This window comes from Podarcis erhardii, assembly GCF_964252035.2.
Source record: "Podarcis erhardii genome assembly, chromosome: 1".
NCBI lineage: Eukaryota > Metazoa > Chordata > Lepidosauria > Squamata > Lacertidae > Podarcis > Podarcis erhardii.
In genome coordinates, this window is record NC_138497.1 from 46,677,622 (window position 1) to 46,697,595 (window position 19,974).

The 19,974-nt window shown below is 40.9% G+C and overlaps 1 protein-coding gene across 3 annotated transcripts in view; it reads left to right on the top strand.

Moving 5' to 3' along the window:
* The window catches only part of DPF3 (double PHD fingers 3), a 190,602-nt gene that overhangs the window by 144,915 nt on the left and 25,713 nt on the right, over nucleotides 1–19,974 (top strand). The window contains exons 8-10 of one of the 3 annotated variants that reach the window (XR_014161515.1): nucleotides 7,273–7,401; nucleotides 10,804–12,107; nucleotides 16,190–18,374. Coding sequence is in view for 1 of the 3 variants with exons in the window: in XM_081881861.1 (XP_081737987.1) it covers nucleotides 7,273–7,401 (129 nt within the window). In the remaining 2 variants the exon portion in view is untranslated. Of the gene's footprint in view, nucleotides 1–7,272; nucleotides 7,402–10,803; nucleotides 12,108–16,189; nucleotides 18,375–19,974 lie in introns of those variants that run through there. The other 2 variants (XR_014161516.1, XM_081881861.1) reach the window with 2 other exon arrangements.

Below are 19,974 nucleotides of genomic sequence, written 5' to 3' on the forward strand. Positions count from 1 at the left end.
GCTGGCTCTAAGCACACTCAACTCACACTCAGCTTTTAACCCTTTCTTAGCTTCTTAAATTGCCTGTGGCTGTGTTGTAATGGTTATAAGGGGTTACTTGTGTGTAAGTTACTTTTGGCTAGAGTGCCTGGCTAACCATGCCTTGGCTGACAGCCCTCACTCCGTGGCCGTTCAGTCGCTTGCAGAATCCGTCAGTGGGCGTTTCTTGAGCCTCTTCCAGCATAAGAGCTGTTTGACGCCAAGTCTCCTCCTACTCTAACTGCGCGGAACTCTTCTACGCAAGGAAGGAGTAGACAGAGGCGTCCCCGTGCTCTCTCCACTAGTCTCGGGTGAAGTGTCTTGGAGACCTCTCTCCGAATCCTCCATCTCCCTCCCTTCTCTACTGGTGTTACGCTGAATTCCTTGCCCCCTGCTGGTCCCCTCTCCAGCATCGCTTTGGAGCCTTGCCTCCACCTCTTGCTCTGATGTCAGTTCCCTGACATGTGTTAACCACAGCCCCCTTTCCTCTACCTTGAGCTTTCCTTCCAGGTCTTGCTCTTCCTCTGGACCCCACTTCTGGCTGGCTGTATCCACTCATGACCCGCATATCCCCATAAGAAGATGCCTGAGGTGGGCCACTTCACCGGGTGTAGTGGTAGGGTTGCTCTGAGGTTGATTCTGATGGCTTCTGCAGCGTCTTCAAACGCCTTCTGTTCTTGGCCCAGTTCTGATAAACTTAGCTTTCATGTGAGATGGGAGGACTGAGTCTGCCCTCCCTGTTCACAATGAAAGCATTTCTCACTTGCTGTTTATGCATGAGCATCTCACTGGCAAAGGACCTATATGCAAAAAAAATCCAACTTGTATCTGCTTAAACCAAATTATTTGCAACTACAGATGTTAAATATTTTGTGCAGAGGTCCTACACCTATTGGATACCCATACCTGGATATCTGGCAGGCCTAGAGGTGTTAACCCAGAAATATTACTTCGGGTTAAGAACTTTGCTTCAGGATGAGAACAGAAATTGTGCAGCAGGACGCCCCATTAGCTAAAGTGCCAAGTACCACTGTATCTGGGAACAGGATTTTACATAGTGCGCTCTTTCAGTCACTCAGACAATCTCCCGTCCCCCCTGCAGCCAAAACCTGGCTTCTCTTTGAATGTCTATTTACAGCCTGAAAACCTCTCTTCTTTCACTTATCAGGATTTAATTTATGTTGCCATCCGTCTTTCATGTGAATGCTAATTGTTCATATTGCTAATACGTAGTAGTTAAGTGGTGCCTTTGTACGCAGGGAGGAGGCAGGGAAAGCCAGAATGCCAGAGCTGTCCACTCCCTAAGTTGGGTGCGTGTTGTGAATCAGATCTGACAGGTCCACAAGGTCACAAGGTCTGGACTTCAAGAATCCTCTCTGTATGGCTCTTGGGAAGGGAAGTGGGGGGGTGTGTTAATCCATATGACTAATCTGCAGCCTTCTGAAATGGCCGGAAAGGCCAAGTGCACGGTAAATGGCAGGCTGTGATTATTTCCTTAGCTACATGGGAAAGAAATGCAAGAAGCCCAGTTTAATGAATGCAAAACAAATCCAGAATACATTGTGACATGTGGGGTGGTGGAACTTAGATCATTGCCACAGTACAGGGTTCTTGCTTATTTCCTTCCTCCTAGTTCATCCATGTCTTCTGTTCAAGTATCTCTTCACAGCAGTATCTGTGGTAATAATAGGCTGGTGCGGAATCTGCCAAAATCAGATATAGATTTGCTGCCTGACGTTAGCTGCTGCAAGAAAAACCTCTTTCTATCCCCCACTCTGGCCACTGTGGATGTCTAAAAAGTATATTTCCCAAGGACTCTGGAGAAAATGTTTGTCAGGGCATCCTAATTTGAACTGACTGGCTTCCAAAAGGTCTGCTTCATAAAACAATAGAGTCCAAAATGGGATGTTAAGTTTGCCCCATCTATACCATCCTTCAGGTTCTTTGGATGTTAAAACCAGGGATTAGGCCTGGTTTTGCCACAGAAACTGCCTTCATCACCCTGTATGATTACCTCTGTTGGGAGAGAGACAGGGGAAATGTGTCCCTGTTAATTCTTCTCAACCTCTCAGCAGTTTTCGAAACAATTGACCATGGTATCCTTCTGGAGGGATGAGTGGCAGCACTTTGTGGTGGTTCTGGTCCTACTTGAATGGTTGTTTCCAGAGGCTGATGCTTGGGGAGTGCTCTTTGGTCCCATGGAGCTTTCAATGTGGGGTTCCTCAGGGTTCAGTTTATCTCCTATGCTGCTTAACAGCTACATGAAACTGCTGAGTGGGGTTATCCAGAGTTTTGGAGTACACTGTCAGCAATATGTTGATGTCACCCAGCTCTCCTTCTCCTTTACGTCTTCAGGTGTGGCAGTGGAGGTGCTGGACTGTTGTCTTGCCTTGGTAATGGACTGGATGAGAGTCAACAAAGTGAAGCTCAATCCAGATAAGACTGAGATAAGCACTAGTGGGTGTTTCTCTAGACCAGATGGGTGGGAGGTTGCCTGCTCTTGATTGTGCTACATTCCCTCTGAAGGAGCAGGCATGTAGCTTGAGGGTACTTTTGGATCCTTTGCTGTTGCTTGAGGCTCAAGTGGCCTCAGTGGTACAGAATGCCTTTCATCAGATTCAGCTGCTGGCCCAGCTGTGCCTCTGTCTGGACAGGAATAGCTCAATTTCTGTCACCTATACTCTGGTAACCTAGGTTAGATTACTGCAACATGTTATATGTAGGGCTGCCTCTGAAGACTGTTCAGAAACTTCAGCTGGTGCAGAATTCATTGGCCAGGTTGCTCACTGGAGCAATATGGTCTGAACATATTACACTGATCCTGGCCTGACTGAACTGACTGCCAATTATTTTCTGGGCCCAATTAAAAGTCCTGTTTTTTACTTATAAAGCCTTAAACAGCTCAGGACCACAATAGCTCAAGGATCGCCTCTCCCCATATGAACCCACCCAGACCCTGCAATCATCGGAAGCCCTTCTTATGCCTCCTCCACAAGAGGTTCAGAGGGCAGCAACACAAGACCAGTCTTTAAATTGGCCTTTCCACTTCAAGAAATGGAGACAGCATGCTATTTTTGGAGTGTATAATATTTTTCATAAAAGTTTTTGCACGGCTCTACAAAATAGTGAGTGTGACTATTCATACTGCATAGTCATAGATAGCTCCAACAATGCTAACTGCTCCTGATTTTTTGCCCTACTTTCTACTACTGTACTCTGGTTTTAAATATATTTATCCATTGTCATATTAGCAGCATTCTGTGCTTAATGCTTCTGCCATCCCAACTGTTCATGGTAATATGCAGCATCTGAATGCACACTCTGTGCTGAAGAGTATGGCTAGCATATAGGACTCTTATGCTAATAGAAGCTAGACACATTTCTGCATTGTGGAACTCAAGACCATAAAGTCCAAATAAGAATACCAGTAGGCCTGGGAATGCCTCATTTTACCCCACATACTTGGCATGGAATTTTTAATTGCTCCATATACAGGAAAAAGGGCAGCTGTAGCTGTTATTCTTTTTTTGTTTCTCAGTCCTATCATCCATTGTGCTCATTCTCCCCCAGTGGGACAAGCAGGTCTTCAAGTCTGCCATGCAAAAGTTAGTGCAGATGAGTAAAATGGGGGGGGGGGGGCACACACACCTGAGATCAGCCATGTATTTTCTGGTGATCCATCAGAAACTTTCTGTTCTTATCTGTAGTGTCAGGGGAGGGATGACAACCCTACTGGAAGCCACCTTGCATTGTGGTTGATTTGGACCAGGACAGATTAAAATAAAATAATATTGGAACCTCTCCGCTGATCAGCTGATGTCAGTTTTAGATCTGAAGCATAATTTGATACCTAGTCTCCAGAAATGGAAAACAAAATGATGCCTTTATCCCACTGAATCCCAAGCTACCCCCCATTTCCCATGCAACATCTCCTTTGAAACTTCTTAACTTTTATTTTCATCTAAGCAGGAGGCTATGGATGAATAAATAAATCAAGACGGCTTCTCAGTGGGAGAGAAACTATTTGTTCCTCACACCAAGCACCAGCTATTTGGAATGCTGCATGAGGGACCTCCCCCCCCAGTGGTATTTTCTCCTTGGTCAATGGCAGGAAGTATATTTGAATGCAAAGAGTGTTTTCCCTTGCCTTCATTGAGGAGCATGACAGCAGTGTCTTTTCACTGAACACAGTATCACGTTATTGTTATGATTATTTACATTTTTATCCCACCTTCAGTCCATTTACCCCTCCTTCTGCTGGATGTTAAGGAAAGAGGAATACATATGTTGTTCTGAGGCAAAATATTCCTGAAGGTGACCTGTTCTATGTGTAGACCAGGTCTTCTAGACGGATCCCATAAACTGCACACTTTCCCTTCTACATTTGCTGGAAGGACAAAGGTGACCTTTGCACCAAGAGAAGCTTCCCTTGTGAACTGAGGTGATTGCAAATCAGCTGGAGTGGAGGGGATAATCAGAGCAATTTCCAAGCCATTTGTGAAATCAGGCCACTACAAAGACTTACATCTTGAGCCAATGTTCTTAAAAACAGCAGCAGAGAAATGCAATGTTGGAAGCATCTGGGGGTGGGGGGTGGGGGTGGGAAAAGGCTCCTTTTGAATGAATGCGAAATGTCTTAAGTTTTGTGTAAGCTGCGTCTGGATTGTCCTTCAGCACTCTGACCGATTTATTCTATGTCTTGTTTCAGTCCACACCTTTATTGTGTGCAAAGAATAAAAAAATAAAATAAATGTAATGGTCTGTGCAATGAACCATTCCCTTTGAAACCCACCCGCAATGACTTTCTCCATTTCTCATTAAATGTTGGGAATAAGCCAGCCGGAGGTGGACATGTCTCCAGCAGGGATTCAATCTCTCATTCTGTTAGCGCAAGGCGCTTCCAAAAAGCTTGTCTCCTCTCTGCCGTTTCTACTGCTCTTCCTTTCCCATTTATTAGCTGATGCAAATCTGTGGCTTCTTTTTTTTTTTTTTAATTTCTCATTTCTTGAATCCCACCTATTCCTTGCAAACTTGCTTTTGAACGGGGAAACAAGAGGCCACAAATCAGCTCTTTACACTTGAGAGATAGGGTAATAACAGGTGGCAAGACTAGAGGCAGCAGGAGCCTGGGATTCTGGTTGTCATGGAAACATGTCAGACCTGCAGAGAGATGAGCTCTGTCAGCAGTAGGGGGGGCGGGAAGGAACACGAGGCAGCTCAGTGCCACTTACCCTATAGGTTCAGACTGTATGTCAGCCACCCCTCTGAGGGATAAAGGCTTGGAAATATGTGGAAACAGGGAAGCCAGATTCTGAACACAAGATTTGAACTGGAAAGAAGAGGGCTCAAGGGCGCAGGACAGAGAAGCTCTCAGCCTAGGCCTCAAACAAAGAGCTTTTGTTTTCTCATAACTAAATGCAGGGGCTTCATTCTCCCCACTCTGCTTTTTTGATCTGAGGTGCCAGCACAAAGGACTATAGTGGCCTATAAGACGCAGAATAAGCAGATAACAAAAGTCTCATGCACCCCATTGTATTATATTGTTATCCTTAATTGTTTTAAATAGCACTTTTATTTAACGTGAGTCAAGTGCTTGGCGATCTTTATTGTTATTTGCAAGCCTTACTGCACAGTCTCTTCCTGGCGCTGATGGTAGATTTCCTGATTTGGGATGTGAATTGTCTTCTAGAGTAGTGTCATAAAGCTTAATTTAGAGTAAAAAAAAACTCCAGTTTAAATCAGTGCTGGCCTCCCTGCACACACCTCCCCCTTTGGTGGAGTTACAATATTTGCATCAAGAGGTTCAGCCATTAACACAGTCTCTGATGAACCTCTGCCACCAGGCAAAGACATTTTTATTTAGACAGGCCAGGCTGTTGTAATTGGTTTTAACACGTCACCTTTAGTCATTTTAAATGATAATTTATCTGCCTTGCTTTCAGTTTTGGATGTATATTTAATTACTATTTTATGTTTTACTAGTAGTATTTATATTATTGTTGTTTGCCATGTTGGGAGCACCTTTTTGGTGGAAAGGCAGGGTGCAAATCTTAAACAGTGAACAAATAAAACTGGCGATAGCACTAGAAAATATGTGGGGGCTGGGGAAAAGGTTCTGAAAGACAATCTCCACATTATTTAATTTTTTAAAAATATTGATGTATACTTCTAAGCAGAAGTTAAATTAAAACAGCACAAAATTATAACTGCACAAGACCTCACTGGAATATCCTAACTGGGATACTGGGCCATAAGGTTTTGGACTTTAGCCCTGAGGTCCAGCCTTAGTCACCGTTGGCAACATTTCCAGCATTAATGAGGTTCCAAGTACAAATAACCCTTCCCATCTGAAAATTTATCCAGCAGGCACATAGGGCTGCAGTGGGGCTGGAAGAGATTGCCCTTTTCTCCCTTTACTTGTGAATGTGGTCTTATGAAAAATCCTTAAGTATGCTTAACATTGCAGTTTAAGAGTTAGTAAAAGGAGAAGATTAAACACCCAGGATTGTAAAGCTAGTCATCTACAAAGTTCTCAGGAGCACTTAGAAATGTGAAATGTTCTCAAAATTATTGAGGTATTGCTTAGCACACTTGGATGCCCTTAAAACTTGTTTAGCGGTACCGTAATTTGGAACGCCATTGGCTTTTGCTCTCTGACTTAAAAGAAAATGGGTTGGATCCAAATGTTCAGTTGAACTAGGTTGCGTTGAAATATATTGGACAAGTTAGTCGTAACTCAAGTCTCTTTGATTTCAATGAGAACTAAGTTGAATTAGTTTAAGATGCTTCCAGACTCAAAGGTGATGGGTTAATTTGCAAGGGTTGCTGAGATATTGCAAATGGGATGTTGGCAACAGGTGGGAATTGTGTTCACTTATTGGACCCCCCCCCCCGCCCGTGAAAAGGTAAATCCAGATTACCAGGGGTCTGGGGGACACGGGATGGCATTTTAATGTCAATGATCTAGTGTGATTGCTGCAAAACACCGAAAAGCAACCTTATGTGCACGAGGCACACTAATTTCACAATAAATACTCACCAGGAATTGCTTGTAGTCTGATCCAGTCAATTTAATTTTCAGCCGTAGAGCACAGGAGTCATGGGGCACCCAGATACATGCACTGGGCAGTCTGAACTAGCTTTATTCCAGTTATTCTCTTTGTCAAATGTATTGTTCAAATCCATGTAGAGAAAAGAGTGAAAGTTGCATACTGCATGTCTCCTGGTTTAAGCAAGAATGTTTCTTACCTGCAGCCCAGAAAGGACCAGATGGGGCCATCATTTCCAATAACTACTGTGATTTCTGCCTTGGAGGATCTAACATGAATAAAAAAAGCGGACGACCAGAGGAACTTGTCTCATGTTCAGACTGTGGGCGATCTGGTAGGTGATTCCTTATTGTAACTTCCTGTGAGTGACTGACATGTGTAAATTCCTTTTTCTCATACTTAGGAATTGTGGATTTATTGTTATAATTTCTTGTACAACTGGAGTTGGTTAGACATGTAGTTTTGGGTGGGCATTTTAAAAACCGTATATACAGATGAGATTTGTTCTCATTCAACTTGGATAATTATTTCCACTGCGCTCTCCTCTGTCTCTTTTTCTCTGTCTCTCTTACACGCACAAGCATACACAAAATATTGCATAAGACTGAGGATGTGTGTCAAACATTTGCAGTGTAATACTATGAAGAGGTTTTTTTTTTAAAAAAAAAATGCTTTTAATCTATGTGCGTCTGTTTTAATATAAATTGTGATCCTTTTATCATTATCATCTTGAGATTTGTCCAGCTCAGTTGTTGAGTTTGGGGATTGTATGGATGTTTTCATTCTACTTGGGGCATTGTTTTTAACAAGGAAAAAAGGAGTTTTTAACAATGTTTATTCCATTTTAAACTTGTTTCTATTTTTTTGGGGGGGGGGATTTGGGGGAATATAAACCCATGGGTTAAAATCATAAGGTTCAATCCAGTTACTTCTTATGCACATGATTATGTGCATGCAGCCCTTTTCTGCGCAGGTTTTCACACATGTAGGGTTGCTGACTGATGGTGTGTGTTGGTGAAAGGAAACTCCCATGCACATAAGAGAGGTTGGGAGGATGTGGTGGGCATCTGTATAGTGTCTATAGTAACAAAAATCCTTGGAATTTGAAATCTGTTGCATTGATTCTGCTCCTGACATTAATTACATGGTAGGATAATCTACTTTTTGTTGTCCAAATAACGCAGAAACTTCTTCTAAAAACCAGTAGTCAACTTTTTATCAAAACCGGTGGGTCACAAAAACTGTCCCTACGTCTTCCAAACTCTGCTGGTGACAGCAGAATGCTATTTTGTGCTTTACAGAGAGTAAACAAAGCACAACAGATTTATGCTGCAATCTGTGCCCACTTTCCTGGACCCTAGTCGAGAGCAAGGGGGATTTTTAGCCCCCCCCCCTCTGACCTGTCCCATATTTTGCCCGACCTATCCTTTATTTTAACCCAACCAAAGGTGGCAAACCTAGGCCCGTTCTGCATACATTTAAACATTACCAGTATATTGAATTACAAATACACACATACACCTGCTAGCTGAGGATAAGACTCCATGCTTATAATCAAGGAGGTCATTTATAGCACCAGCCCTACCATTAGGCTGAGTAAAGTGGCTGTCATAGGTAGCTGATTTTGTGTGTCATGAAATGGCAGAAAATTCTTGGTTATTTTCAGTGCTTTTTCCCCTGGAAAAACGGTATCAGTACTCCAAAGCTTCACCCTCCCCAAGGGCAACATGAGGCTGAGCCTCCATAGTACAACTGAACCAGTGCTTACTGCCAGAAAAAAAAGCATTGGTTGTTTTATTTGACATTGTTGTACTTTCCTGGGACAGGAAGATGCAGCTGCAGGATTTTCTGCCTTAGGTGCCAAAATAACTTGACCGGCCTGAGGTATTGTGTACCATGATTTGCAGTGTAGGGGGCAGTTGCTTCTCTTCCTCAGGCATCACAGTAATTTGGGCCAGCCTTGTAAAACATTAAAGCTTATGCCACAATAAATCTGTTAGTCTTTCAGATGTGTTCCTAGGTTCTGCTAGGAATATGCTTACCATTGGGATGAGTCAGCTAAAGTTGGATCCAAGTCTTCTGGGCTGTTTTTTGTTTTTGTAGCCCCTGTCTATACAGTGGTACCTCGGTTTACCAACTTAATCCGTTTCAGAAGTCTGTTCTTAAACCGAGGCGCGCTTTCCCTAATGAGGCCTCCCGCCACTGGTGCCCTTCCACCGTTCGGATTCTGTTCTTAGACCGAGCTAAAGATCACAAACCGGGACACTACTTCCGGTTTTGCGGAGTTTGTAAACAGAATAGTTCGTAAACAGGGCTGTTCTTAAACCGAGGTAACACTGTATTTCCAGCATCCCTAATTTTACATTATAATTTAGATATGAAGCTTTTTCTTATTCATTTATTTTTCATATTTGCAAACCACCTGCAGAATGTGACACTTAGACTTTCTAACTATAGAGTCCAGTATATTAGTATAAGCTACCATTGGAGGAGGGGGAGATGGATACTCCCGTAAATGGAATCCTTTTGCAAAGCAACTATTACTCAGTTTGAATTGTTTACCAGAGTCAGTTATCTGTTACACAGATGTCTGAGTCTGTATACAGCATGCTGGGTACAAGCACATACAGTCTGGGGGGCGCATCATTCTTAATTCTAACAAAAACCTTACTAATTTACCCATTGAAGAAACTTCCTTTATATGAAAAAAGGAGACAGGTTAACTGCTTTGCCTGTATAGACATAGTAAAATCATTAAGTGTTACTATTTTACATGTATTTTCATCTTTGGGAATATGATTTGTACATCAGAACATTTTCTGATATTTGTACATCAGAATAGTTTCTCGATATCTACTTCCTTCATCTATTTGAAGTCATGCTAATTGGAATTACTGAACAAGAAACAATGGGGGTATTGTTGTTTCACTCTCCGAAGATGGATCCAGGAATATAGTGTATTCTGAAAATTGTGTCAAAGTTACATATTAGAAACCTTTCTTTCTTTGGATGAAATGCTTTAAAATGTTTAAAATTTGCTTTATCTGCCTTTTTATATATGTACATATATACAAAGAGAAACTTTACTAAGCTGGCAATATGTATTTACTTATTTACTAGTTCTGAAAAAGTTTTCCACTTTGTTTTACGAAAGAACTATACCACTTAGGAGAACAGGTGCAGAAAGATCAGGATGAGGGTGCTTTGGGGTTTTTGTTTTTTTTAAGTTATGGAAAACTTTTGAAATGGATTATTACTCTCAAATAATACATTTAGGGCAGTTGATGCCAAAATGAAGGCCAGTCATGTTACTCCATACTCTTAATGAATTCCCACTATTACACACAGTATGAGTTATTTTAAAGCTGCTCAAAATAATCACCAAAAAATGTTTTCTGTATGTTTTAAAGAGAGGAAAACAATATTAACCCTTTTGCTGCCTTAGTTTATGGGCAACTGTGATGGTTGTTTTGCTTTTTACTCTTTCAAATGCAATTCAGTTTATACTTTCCTTATTGCTCCTGCTGCTGTTCTACTGCTCTGTTATCAACCTCAACCCCACTTTAGATATATACAGACAGACACACACACACACACACACATATATATATATTTGTATGGCTGGGAGATCTCTTTAGTTTGAACTGTTGAATAGTGATAATAAGCGATAATGATGAAATTAATGATGATGCCTGTTGCTTAACCCATGTGCTGATATATTCATCATACATGTCAGCTCATTTGGGAAGAGAAAGCAGGAAGGAAGAGGCAGCGGCGGCGGCAGCAGCAGCAGCAGCACACACTACGGAGGACTTGTTCGGTTCCACATCCGAAAGCGACACCTCAACTTTTCACGGCTTTGAAGAGGATGATTCAGAAGAGCCTCTCTCAAACCAGGGCAGCAGCTCCCCGTCCACAAAGAAAAAGGGCAGCTGCTAAACTAACTAATCACACACAAACTCTATGAGCTACTTCCTGCCCTTTTTGCTACGTTTATTGTGGCTGTTGCATTCCCCACCCCACCCTGTCCCCAGTTAGACCCATTTTCACTTTTGGATGTGTACACTGAAAGCACAACGGTATAATTTTTTTAAAATAGAAAACTTACCTTCTCTTTTTATTAAAAAAAAAGTTTTGGTTATTTTATATTCATGATCATTCATGGCCCCTTCCTTTCTTTACAACCACTGAAATGTAGATGTCTTTAACAAATAAGTAGTAGAAGGCTAATTTTCTGGACTTTTAATATATATCAGCCAGATACAAAAAATAAAAGTACAGAAGGGTTGGACACCAGGAACCCGCCTCATAGAGTGTTTATATATTTATTTATATATTCTATATATTATTAGAAAAAAGAGACCTTTTGAGATTAAAAGAGAAAAAAAGCAATGAAGTCTACTTGATAATCTAACTATACAGAAAGAGAAACCGCTGTGGTATGGATAGTTCCCAGATGGAAAGGAAACTCAATCCCTTGCCAGTGTGACTTTTGCACTGTGAAAAGTTTGCATTTACTGTAGCACACTGGATTTTGTGACTTCCCCCTTCATATTCCTGCTGTCCTCACCTTTAACAGTTTGAAAAATAAAAAGGCAAGGAAGATCAACAAAGAACATAAAACTGAGGAATTTCTTGCCTCCTTATTTTGGACACATTTGTCTTCTGTAAAGAATGCTTCATCTCTCCCCCACCTTGGCATCTTTTTCTAGCCACTGCTTTGTGTTTTACGTTTCGCTCCTTTACCTTCTACGTTGTGGAAAGACATTTCCAAGCACAGGGATGGAATACAACCATCAAGTCACAGATTCTGCAAAAATGAAACAAAGGATGTGAACCTTGAAAGAAATGAAAAGGAAAAAAATACCTCACGTTTCTTTTACTTTTTGAAAAACAAAAAAACAAAAACCCATTTAGTCTTATTTTTGATAGCTCCTGTTGAAATAAACCAAAGCAATACTCACTAATCTTCAAAGGGCAGTAGAGAAGACAGAATCTCTCTCATTCCAGCACCATGGAGCTGAGCAGCAGGAGTAAAAGGTATGTTCCAAAATGAAGTATGTTTCATTGTTTGTGAAATGGCTGCACTTTTAAGTTTGTCCCAAACTATTCTGCATTCTTGTTTAAAGAGCACAATGCAGACATACTGGCTAAGTTTGGATGATCATATCAATTTGAAATTGCTTTAATATCCTGGCTTGTTCTGGTTGGTAACCATAGTTTCCTGGTTCAGGTGACACAATAAACTATGATTTATTAGAAGCTTCTTTTCATTGCTCATGCTACAAACGGAAGAGCAAAGGGGCTGCATGTGTAGGCAAAAGAGTAGTTTATATCTTGGCTATAAAGGTGGGATATGATCATCATAACTGGGCCAGCACTCAAGTACGGTTAGCTTAACATTGGTTAAGATCCCCAAAGTGCAGCATGGATAAGCACTATGTTTGCATAGGGACAATAGCATTGTGTTGTGTTGTGTGATGCTTTTAGGTATTTATAGAGTTGACATTGTGCTGGGACATCTTTAGCTCTGACCTAGACAATTGTAGAGTTCCTGAGAGGAATTCATTTAAAAGCCTGACTTTAAGATAGATGTAAGTTTGAAAAAGTGTCATGGTGTATATATGTATGTGGGGTGTATGTGTGTGTGTGTGTGTGATCCATATTTTATATTAATGATTGTTTCCTGTTATTATTCTACGAGGCCATGTTACTGCTTGCTGTCCCCTTATAACAGATCAGTGATACTTTGACTTAACATAGGATGTTCTTCTCTAGGGAGGGCTGGGAAATATTCCTATATGCCAGTCAGTATACACCAGCCTTCCCCAACCTAGTGACTTCCTATGATATATTGCAACTCCCAACAGCCCCAGTCACCATTGCTGATGGGAATTTTAGTGCAAGACTTCTAGAGGGGTCATATTATGGAAGGCAATAACAAACTAAATGGGCCAAGGGTCTGACTCTGTGCTTCTACGGCCTTTAATTGATAATAGGATTAAGATCAGACCATATCTTTGTGTGTTACTCCCGTATACACCAAGTTCCCAGCAACAGCTACTGTATGTATATAGCATCATTGGTGCTTGAATGTTTGCAAAACATTCTAGAGTGATAAAGCAAGAACTAAGAAAAGGTGACAGCATTTAGAAGGGACTTCTGGAAAGCAAAGTTTTTGTGGGATGTGGAGGTGAAGAACTTGTAGCCTAGTATAGAGCAGTCCTAGGGAGCGCGAGTTTGAACTTGGGTTGTGGAAGCACCACCCTTCATTTAATACGTACAGAAAAGAAAGTCTGCTCTGTTTCCCACAATACAAAATCTCATTATTGCAAGAAACAGGGGGGCAACTTGCACCATCTGTTCCAGCCTCCTGACTTGATATTGTCTTGCGGAAGGCGATTCTTTTAAAATGAGATTCAGAAACCATACTAATAAGTACACAAGTAAGTGTACTTGGAAGCCCTCAAGAATTGGTGAAGTGACTCCCCCAGGTGACCTCAGTTTTTATGGCCCTGTGGCCGATCAGTCCAGGCACAAGCTTCAAAGAAACTCTGCCCAAACCGTCCAATTTGATAGATAGCCTGTGTATCTATGCGCATACCATCCCCTCCCAATGCCTCACTTTCTCAAAACAATGTCCAGCATCAAAGAAGGCACCCAGCATTATCCTCCACAACTGATTAAGGCAGCTGTGTGTGGGGCTTCACCTCCTCCCAACATTCTCAGGACATTAAAGACTGTTCTCACACCATCAAAAACTTAACAAGAGTGAGGGAGGGAGAAGGAACAGATGCAGGAAGGGTAACCATGTCAGGTCACTAACTCCTCAATACAGTTTGTCTTCCAGACGCATTTCTCATACAGATATCTCCCAAGGCCAATGCTGTAGCAATTATTCCTCCTCATTTTCTTTCTTTTTTGGCACTATCAGCTGTCTTCTCACAAATCATTGAGTTACGGAGAGCAGTACCTCCTGATACACCATGGAAGTTAATGGCAGATGGGTGGTAATCTGATCCTCTCCTAATATTTGCCAACTTGATAAAAACATATTGCCTAAAAGCACCCCATTTTAAGTACTGTGACTGTAGCAAAAATAATTTTATAACTATATATAATGAGATGGTCCATAGTTTATGCGTTGGACACATATGTGGTGAGGGCAGTCTATGTGGTTTCACCCTTACTTGTTTTCCCTTTCCCCCATCTATTACTCATTGTTAGAAGTTGTTCAGATTTGCTGTTTTTCAGCCTGTGGCTGTAGTTCCATAGATACAGAAAATGATTCCTGCTAATGCCTGGAGCGGATCAGATAGTTGATAAGCATAGCCTGTAGAAGGGACACCATCTGTGCTAAATGCCTTCTGTGCCTGCTGTCATATTTGAATCCAGCAAATTCTTTTCATCATCATCATGAGAGGCAGGGACAAAACAAAATTTGCAATCTGAAAGTTGGAATAGGCCTAGGTATGGTTCTTTGGGAATTTTGCTCATTATAGTAATATCTGCCCTCTGGATGTTCTGCTCCTAGGTGAATGAAAGGTTACAGCAAATGTGCAAATGGAGAACCCAGAATGGGAAAGAAAAACACCAGACAGTTTGGGTAGGGTCAGTTCCTTTACTGACAGGTAGTCCAAAGGATAACGCAGCCCCTTAGCTTAGCAGTTATATTCAACTGTAGCATAAAGTAATCCTACCTCAGTCTGTCCCAAGAGACAGCTCATAGCAAAAGTAATAAAAAGTATTTCCAGCAATTTGTCCTCCTTGCAGCATTCGGTTCTAGCCAAGCAACAGGGACCGAGGCAAACTTGCTATAAACACAAGGACATTTATACTTTAGATTGTGCTGAGCCACTCTCTGACTCACAAGTTTGCCGACTCACACTTAAGCAGCTGCAGGTGTAGGACAAGCACACCCAAATCAACCCTCTTGTCCTTTTTCTCTGTATGCATAAACCCACATACACTAATAGTATTCCCATAAGTGTGGTGTCTGTTATTTGCTGTAGAACCCCAAGTATCTCAGCTGTTAATAAACCTTTAAAATCTCCATGGTTGTGCAGATACGGTTGAAAACATAGACTGGGCCACAATCCAGCCCATACTTAAGCCCATTGAATAATATGGTTGAAGTACACTAATTAAGTAATGGATTGTAGGTACAAATGGAACCACAATCCAATGGACTGCATAAATATATATCCTTACCAATATACTCCCAGTCAGATTCCCACGTTCATAAACTCCCATTGTTGATATTTCCAATATATTTTTCTCCTATTACCACACCTTTTTTTCTCACTTTTTGAAAAAAAGAGAAAGAAAATATTGAGTCAATAACAAAGGATGTAAATTAGGTTCATTCAAAATAATCAATTTTGTATATGAGCATAGAATTTGAGTTAACTTGGTGAAATGTTTGAATTTGGCTGGTGCACTGTATGAAAATCCTTTCTTACTCCTCTTGGTTTCAGAATTCAATATTGTCCTTCAGCAAATGTTTCAATCATGAAGTGTGGGTGTGCATGTGTACATGTATACAGAATGGTGATGGTGGTGTGATGTACTTTTATGAGAAGTAGTCATTGTGGCTATTTTTAGCAGCTCATAGGCCGAGGTGTTGGTGTCAGCGTAATCCTGTAGCAGGAGATTTAGGCCAAGGATAAACTGCAAGTTTTTCATTTGATTCCAACATAAACCAACACAGCTATGATTGCCATTTATGGTTTGCAGTCCTTAGGTTTGTAGTCACAGAGTTGTCCTGAACTATAGCATTGCCGTTCTTTGTTGCAGCGAAGTGTATAGTGCTGGCTTTCATCTTTGCTCCTAGAGGCAATAAAGCACAGGACTCCTGCACTTTTTTAAAAAAAAAAATAGTTGGAAAGTCATCAGGAGGAGTTTTCACCTCAGCAGCCCTGTGGCACATCCATATATACTTGCTGAAATTCACTCTTCTGTGCAACTGTTTCAGGCATATGAGCACTTTCATTCTTGTTTGTGGACTCTGTTCAATAGGAATACACTGAATGTGCAAAGAGGGGGTGTTGGAGCAGTGTGTTCTGCCTGTTGTATGAGGGTTGCTTTTTTAGTTTTCCCTTTCATTGCCTCTCCTTCTGCAGATAACGGGCCTGCGCTCACTTTATTCTGAATCCATCATCTTTCAAGAAAACTGTTGGAAGAAGCCAACCAAGAATAGCCAGGATGTTCTGATCTTCCTCTCATTGCCTGATCCTTTCATACCTGTGTCTCATCCCACACAGGAGCCTGGACTGTGGAACGCCTGCTGGCACTTGCTCAGAGAAGTCTTGGGGATTCCCTAAGCTTGTGCAATACAAAGATACCCTTTCCATTTTTTTAAAAAAAATCCCTTTCTTTTAAGTGTTGTATGAGTTTGTGTGTGCGTATATATATATATATATAAAAGCCCAGGTCAAACTGGAACTGATTTACAGTAGAAGTGACTGAAAACAACAAACAAAATGAGAGAGAAAAAACCTTGACAAAAAATAGAACAAGTTATTTTATTTATTTGAATATTTAAGAGAGAAAAGTAGTGCTGATGTTGCACAGTATTTTTGTTTAAAATGCATTTAACTTCAAAATTTAAAAGCAATTCTTGTGAAGAGGGGATTTTTCCCTAGAGCGCTTAAATGTAAGATAAAGACTGACTATTTGCTTTCAGGTTAATTTTTTTTTAAGTTATGAAAATAAAGATAAACTATGCTTTCTCTTACTTTAAAGATGCCATTCATACACACGCTGGGTGTGTTTTTTTTCCTTTTTTTTTCTTTCCCCAAACTGGATGTGGTAAGTTTAAAGTTGTTCTGGCTTATTTTCCTGAATGTCTGCTAATCTTTCCTGCTTGGTTGTATTGTATTAGGGCAAAAGTCAAAACTTTCAACAAAATATTTTGAAAATGAAATGCTGGATCTTGGGCAGGAACTTTGGGTGTTACCAGTTCTCAGCAATAATGCCACTTAAACTAGGTGCTTATAAAATAGATTTTGTTGTCTGAAAAGAAGTTGTTTTCCTGCGTTGATTATTCTACTCAAGAGCTATCAGCAGCTATCAGCTGCTTGCTGTAGTCCACAAATAATGTAAGCAAGACAAAAAGAAGCAACCGGGACAATACATCTGGAGAGAAACCTTTTTCTCTACAACTGTTCTAAAAGGCATTTGAAATAATATTTGGGAAGAGGTAGAATATTAAAAAAAAATCTTTCCAGGAATAGCAAAGTTTATACAGTTGGATCTAGTCACAGGTCATAGTTCTCTCTATAGTAATTTGTTAGGACCAACATGTGACATGCTGATAGCTGGTGCTTATGTGACAGTTTTTAAAGAGTGATCCCTACCTATTCTGGGAAGGACGTATGAACATGACCCCAGGTTCCAGTTAATCCAGAATAGTTTCTGGGAAAATCCAATTGGAAAAGCCATTCTGATACAACTTTTCAGTGGATATTTGCTTACCAGATGATGTCAAAAAGTTGATTGTGTGAGCCTTCGAATTGTACTGTGCAATGTACTTCTATGCACCTTTACTTGGAAGTAACACTCGCTGAGTTAAAATGTGGCTTACTCCTTAGTAAGTGTGCACAGGAGTCTGCTATACGATTTGGTTTTGAGTAAAGGTAATGACACCATCCCCATACAATTTAAACCTGAAGCCTTCTCCTGAAATTCTTAGAGCGATCCTGCTCTAAGAGGACTGAGCAAACCCAGCCATCATGCATTCTCATTGAGCTTGCTCAGGCGTCCAGGGGAGTGAAACCACTTTGAAATATACAACTGTACAGCAGTGGTGCTATGAATTTTGCATGCTCAGTTGTTCTTTCAGGGATGCTGGTTGTGGGGGCAATGCAGAATCCAGTCCGGAAAAGCATCAGATATGTTCAACTCAGTAGGTCAAATCTGCATCCTACTGAGGAGCTGGAGCTCCAGAACATTGCACATTAAAATCAATGGCAGAACTCTTATTGGGGTCAGTGACAGAAGACCCATTTAGACAGTCACTTCAATGATTTCACTTGGAAATCTGCAGACTACCTTATGCTGCCATTAAAAACAAATGTTCCCATTAGATGCAAAATGCACAAACTGTACTAACTTGTGTTTTGTGTTCACTTAAATTCAACTTCCAAGGCGCCTCCTGTATACTTCTCTGTAAATATTTATTTACCCAACCTTTTTTTAAAAGGAAAAAAATTTGTGAAACTGCAATTGCTGTACATAGTTTTTAAAGGTCCTCATTGTTTACAATGCTGTCCTCCATACTGAAAATAAAACTTCCTTCTCTACTTATTTTTGTTTGCTTCCCCATGTGGTAAAATATTATTTCAGTTTTCAAAAAACAAACAAACAAAAACTGAAATACAAATGTTTAACATACTTTTTGTTTTGTTTTGTTTTCCATTGGTATTTTGACTTTGTCCATAGTCATAGTCAGCGGCTGCTGTGAAGGTAGAGAAGAGAACAGGATGTGCAAGGCTACCTGATGTTGTGTCTGACTTTTGTCCGTGTGGCTCACTTCTGCTATCTACTGTGGCAGTTTGACTGACTCCAAGGTTTCAGGCCAAGGTCTTTCTTAATGGGAGATGCAAGGAATAGAATTTGGGGTCTTCTGTAGGCAAAGCAGCTACCACTGAGATGCAAGGCAAAACTACATGTTCCATTGGGCATGAAAAGAAACAGCATGGTTAAGCTGACCAGTTTTATTTTGAAGAAATAAACCTTCAAAAGGCCATTTAAAATGCATTCTGGGAGCTCCCAGGCCCAGATTAGGGTCCCTCACTGGATTCCCACTGAACCCCCAATTACTGTTAACTCAAAGATTCTGTCAATCACACCTTCAGGGGCAGCTGGGGAGATTCTCAGCGGGAAACTGGCTTGGAGTCCCTAAAGGCCGCTTTTCCTTCGAAATAATGCTTGTTCAATATGGCTTGTAGTCTGGCCCTTCCACAGGTGTCAGTCCCTCCCAGGAAAGCCGCAGCAGGTTATGCACAAACTCCAGTAGTTTCTATAATAGGGAACCAAGGGGCAAGGGGCAGAGTCCTTTGGAGAAAACTGCACAAGAGTTGCATGCTACAGCTATTGTACATTCCCATACATTTCAGTGGGCTTTCAGAGCAGAACTTCCAGAAGGATTGTGATGAATCATTAAAGGTTTAAAGCACAATGCTTAAGTCTTTTGCTTAGGAATGCTTAAGCCTTCATTGGTTAACTAGGACATTAGTCCTACTGAACTCAGCGGGACTTACCTCTGAAGCAAACATGCTGAGGATCAGACTGACAGAATCAGTCTACGCATTTGATTACTTTTGTAAGGTTGATGCACAATTCATAGAAACTTTAAAATTGGTGTGGCAGCCTGATCAGTAGTATATGTAATGAAATGTAAAACCAAATAGAATCCCGCAGTAGTTCCTCTCTTAATGTGTGTGTGTGTGTGTGTGTGTGTGTGTGTGTATCTATCATCTATCTATCTATCTATCTATCTATCTATCTATCTATCTATCTATCTATCTATCTAATGGCCATAAATTGACCTACAGTTAATGTACACTTGATCCCCTTTCAGATTTAAATGCAGTTTGGTGTGCACAAAATTTAAGCCCATTGTTACACTACAGAGCTCCCTATGAATAGGAACTTCCATTTCTCCTCCAAAAGAGGATAACCACCATGTAAACCACTTTGCTGGCATCTCTTTAGGCAGAGCCCAATTTTTCTACTAGCCTGATTTTTTTAACTAGCATAAGCGCTAAAATGTGAATTTGATTAACGACCCCACAAAAGAAAGCATCATATTCAGTAATACCAAGTTCTAAAAATTCCTCCTCCTCTTTCATGAAAAGCTTCTATATTTCAGGATAGAAACTCCTGTAACAGCACTGTACTCAAT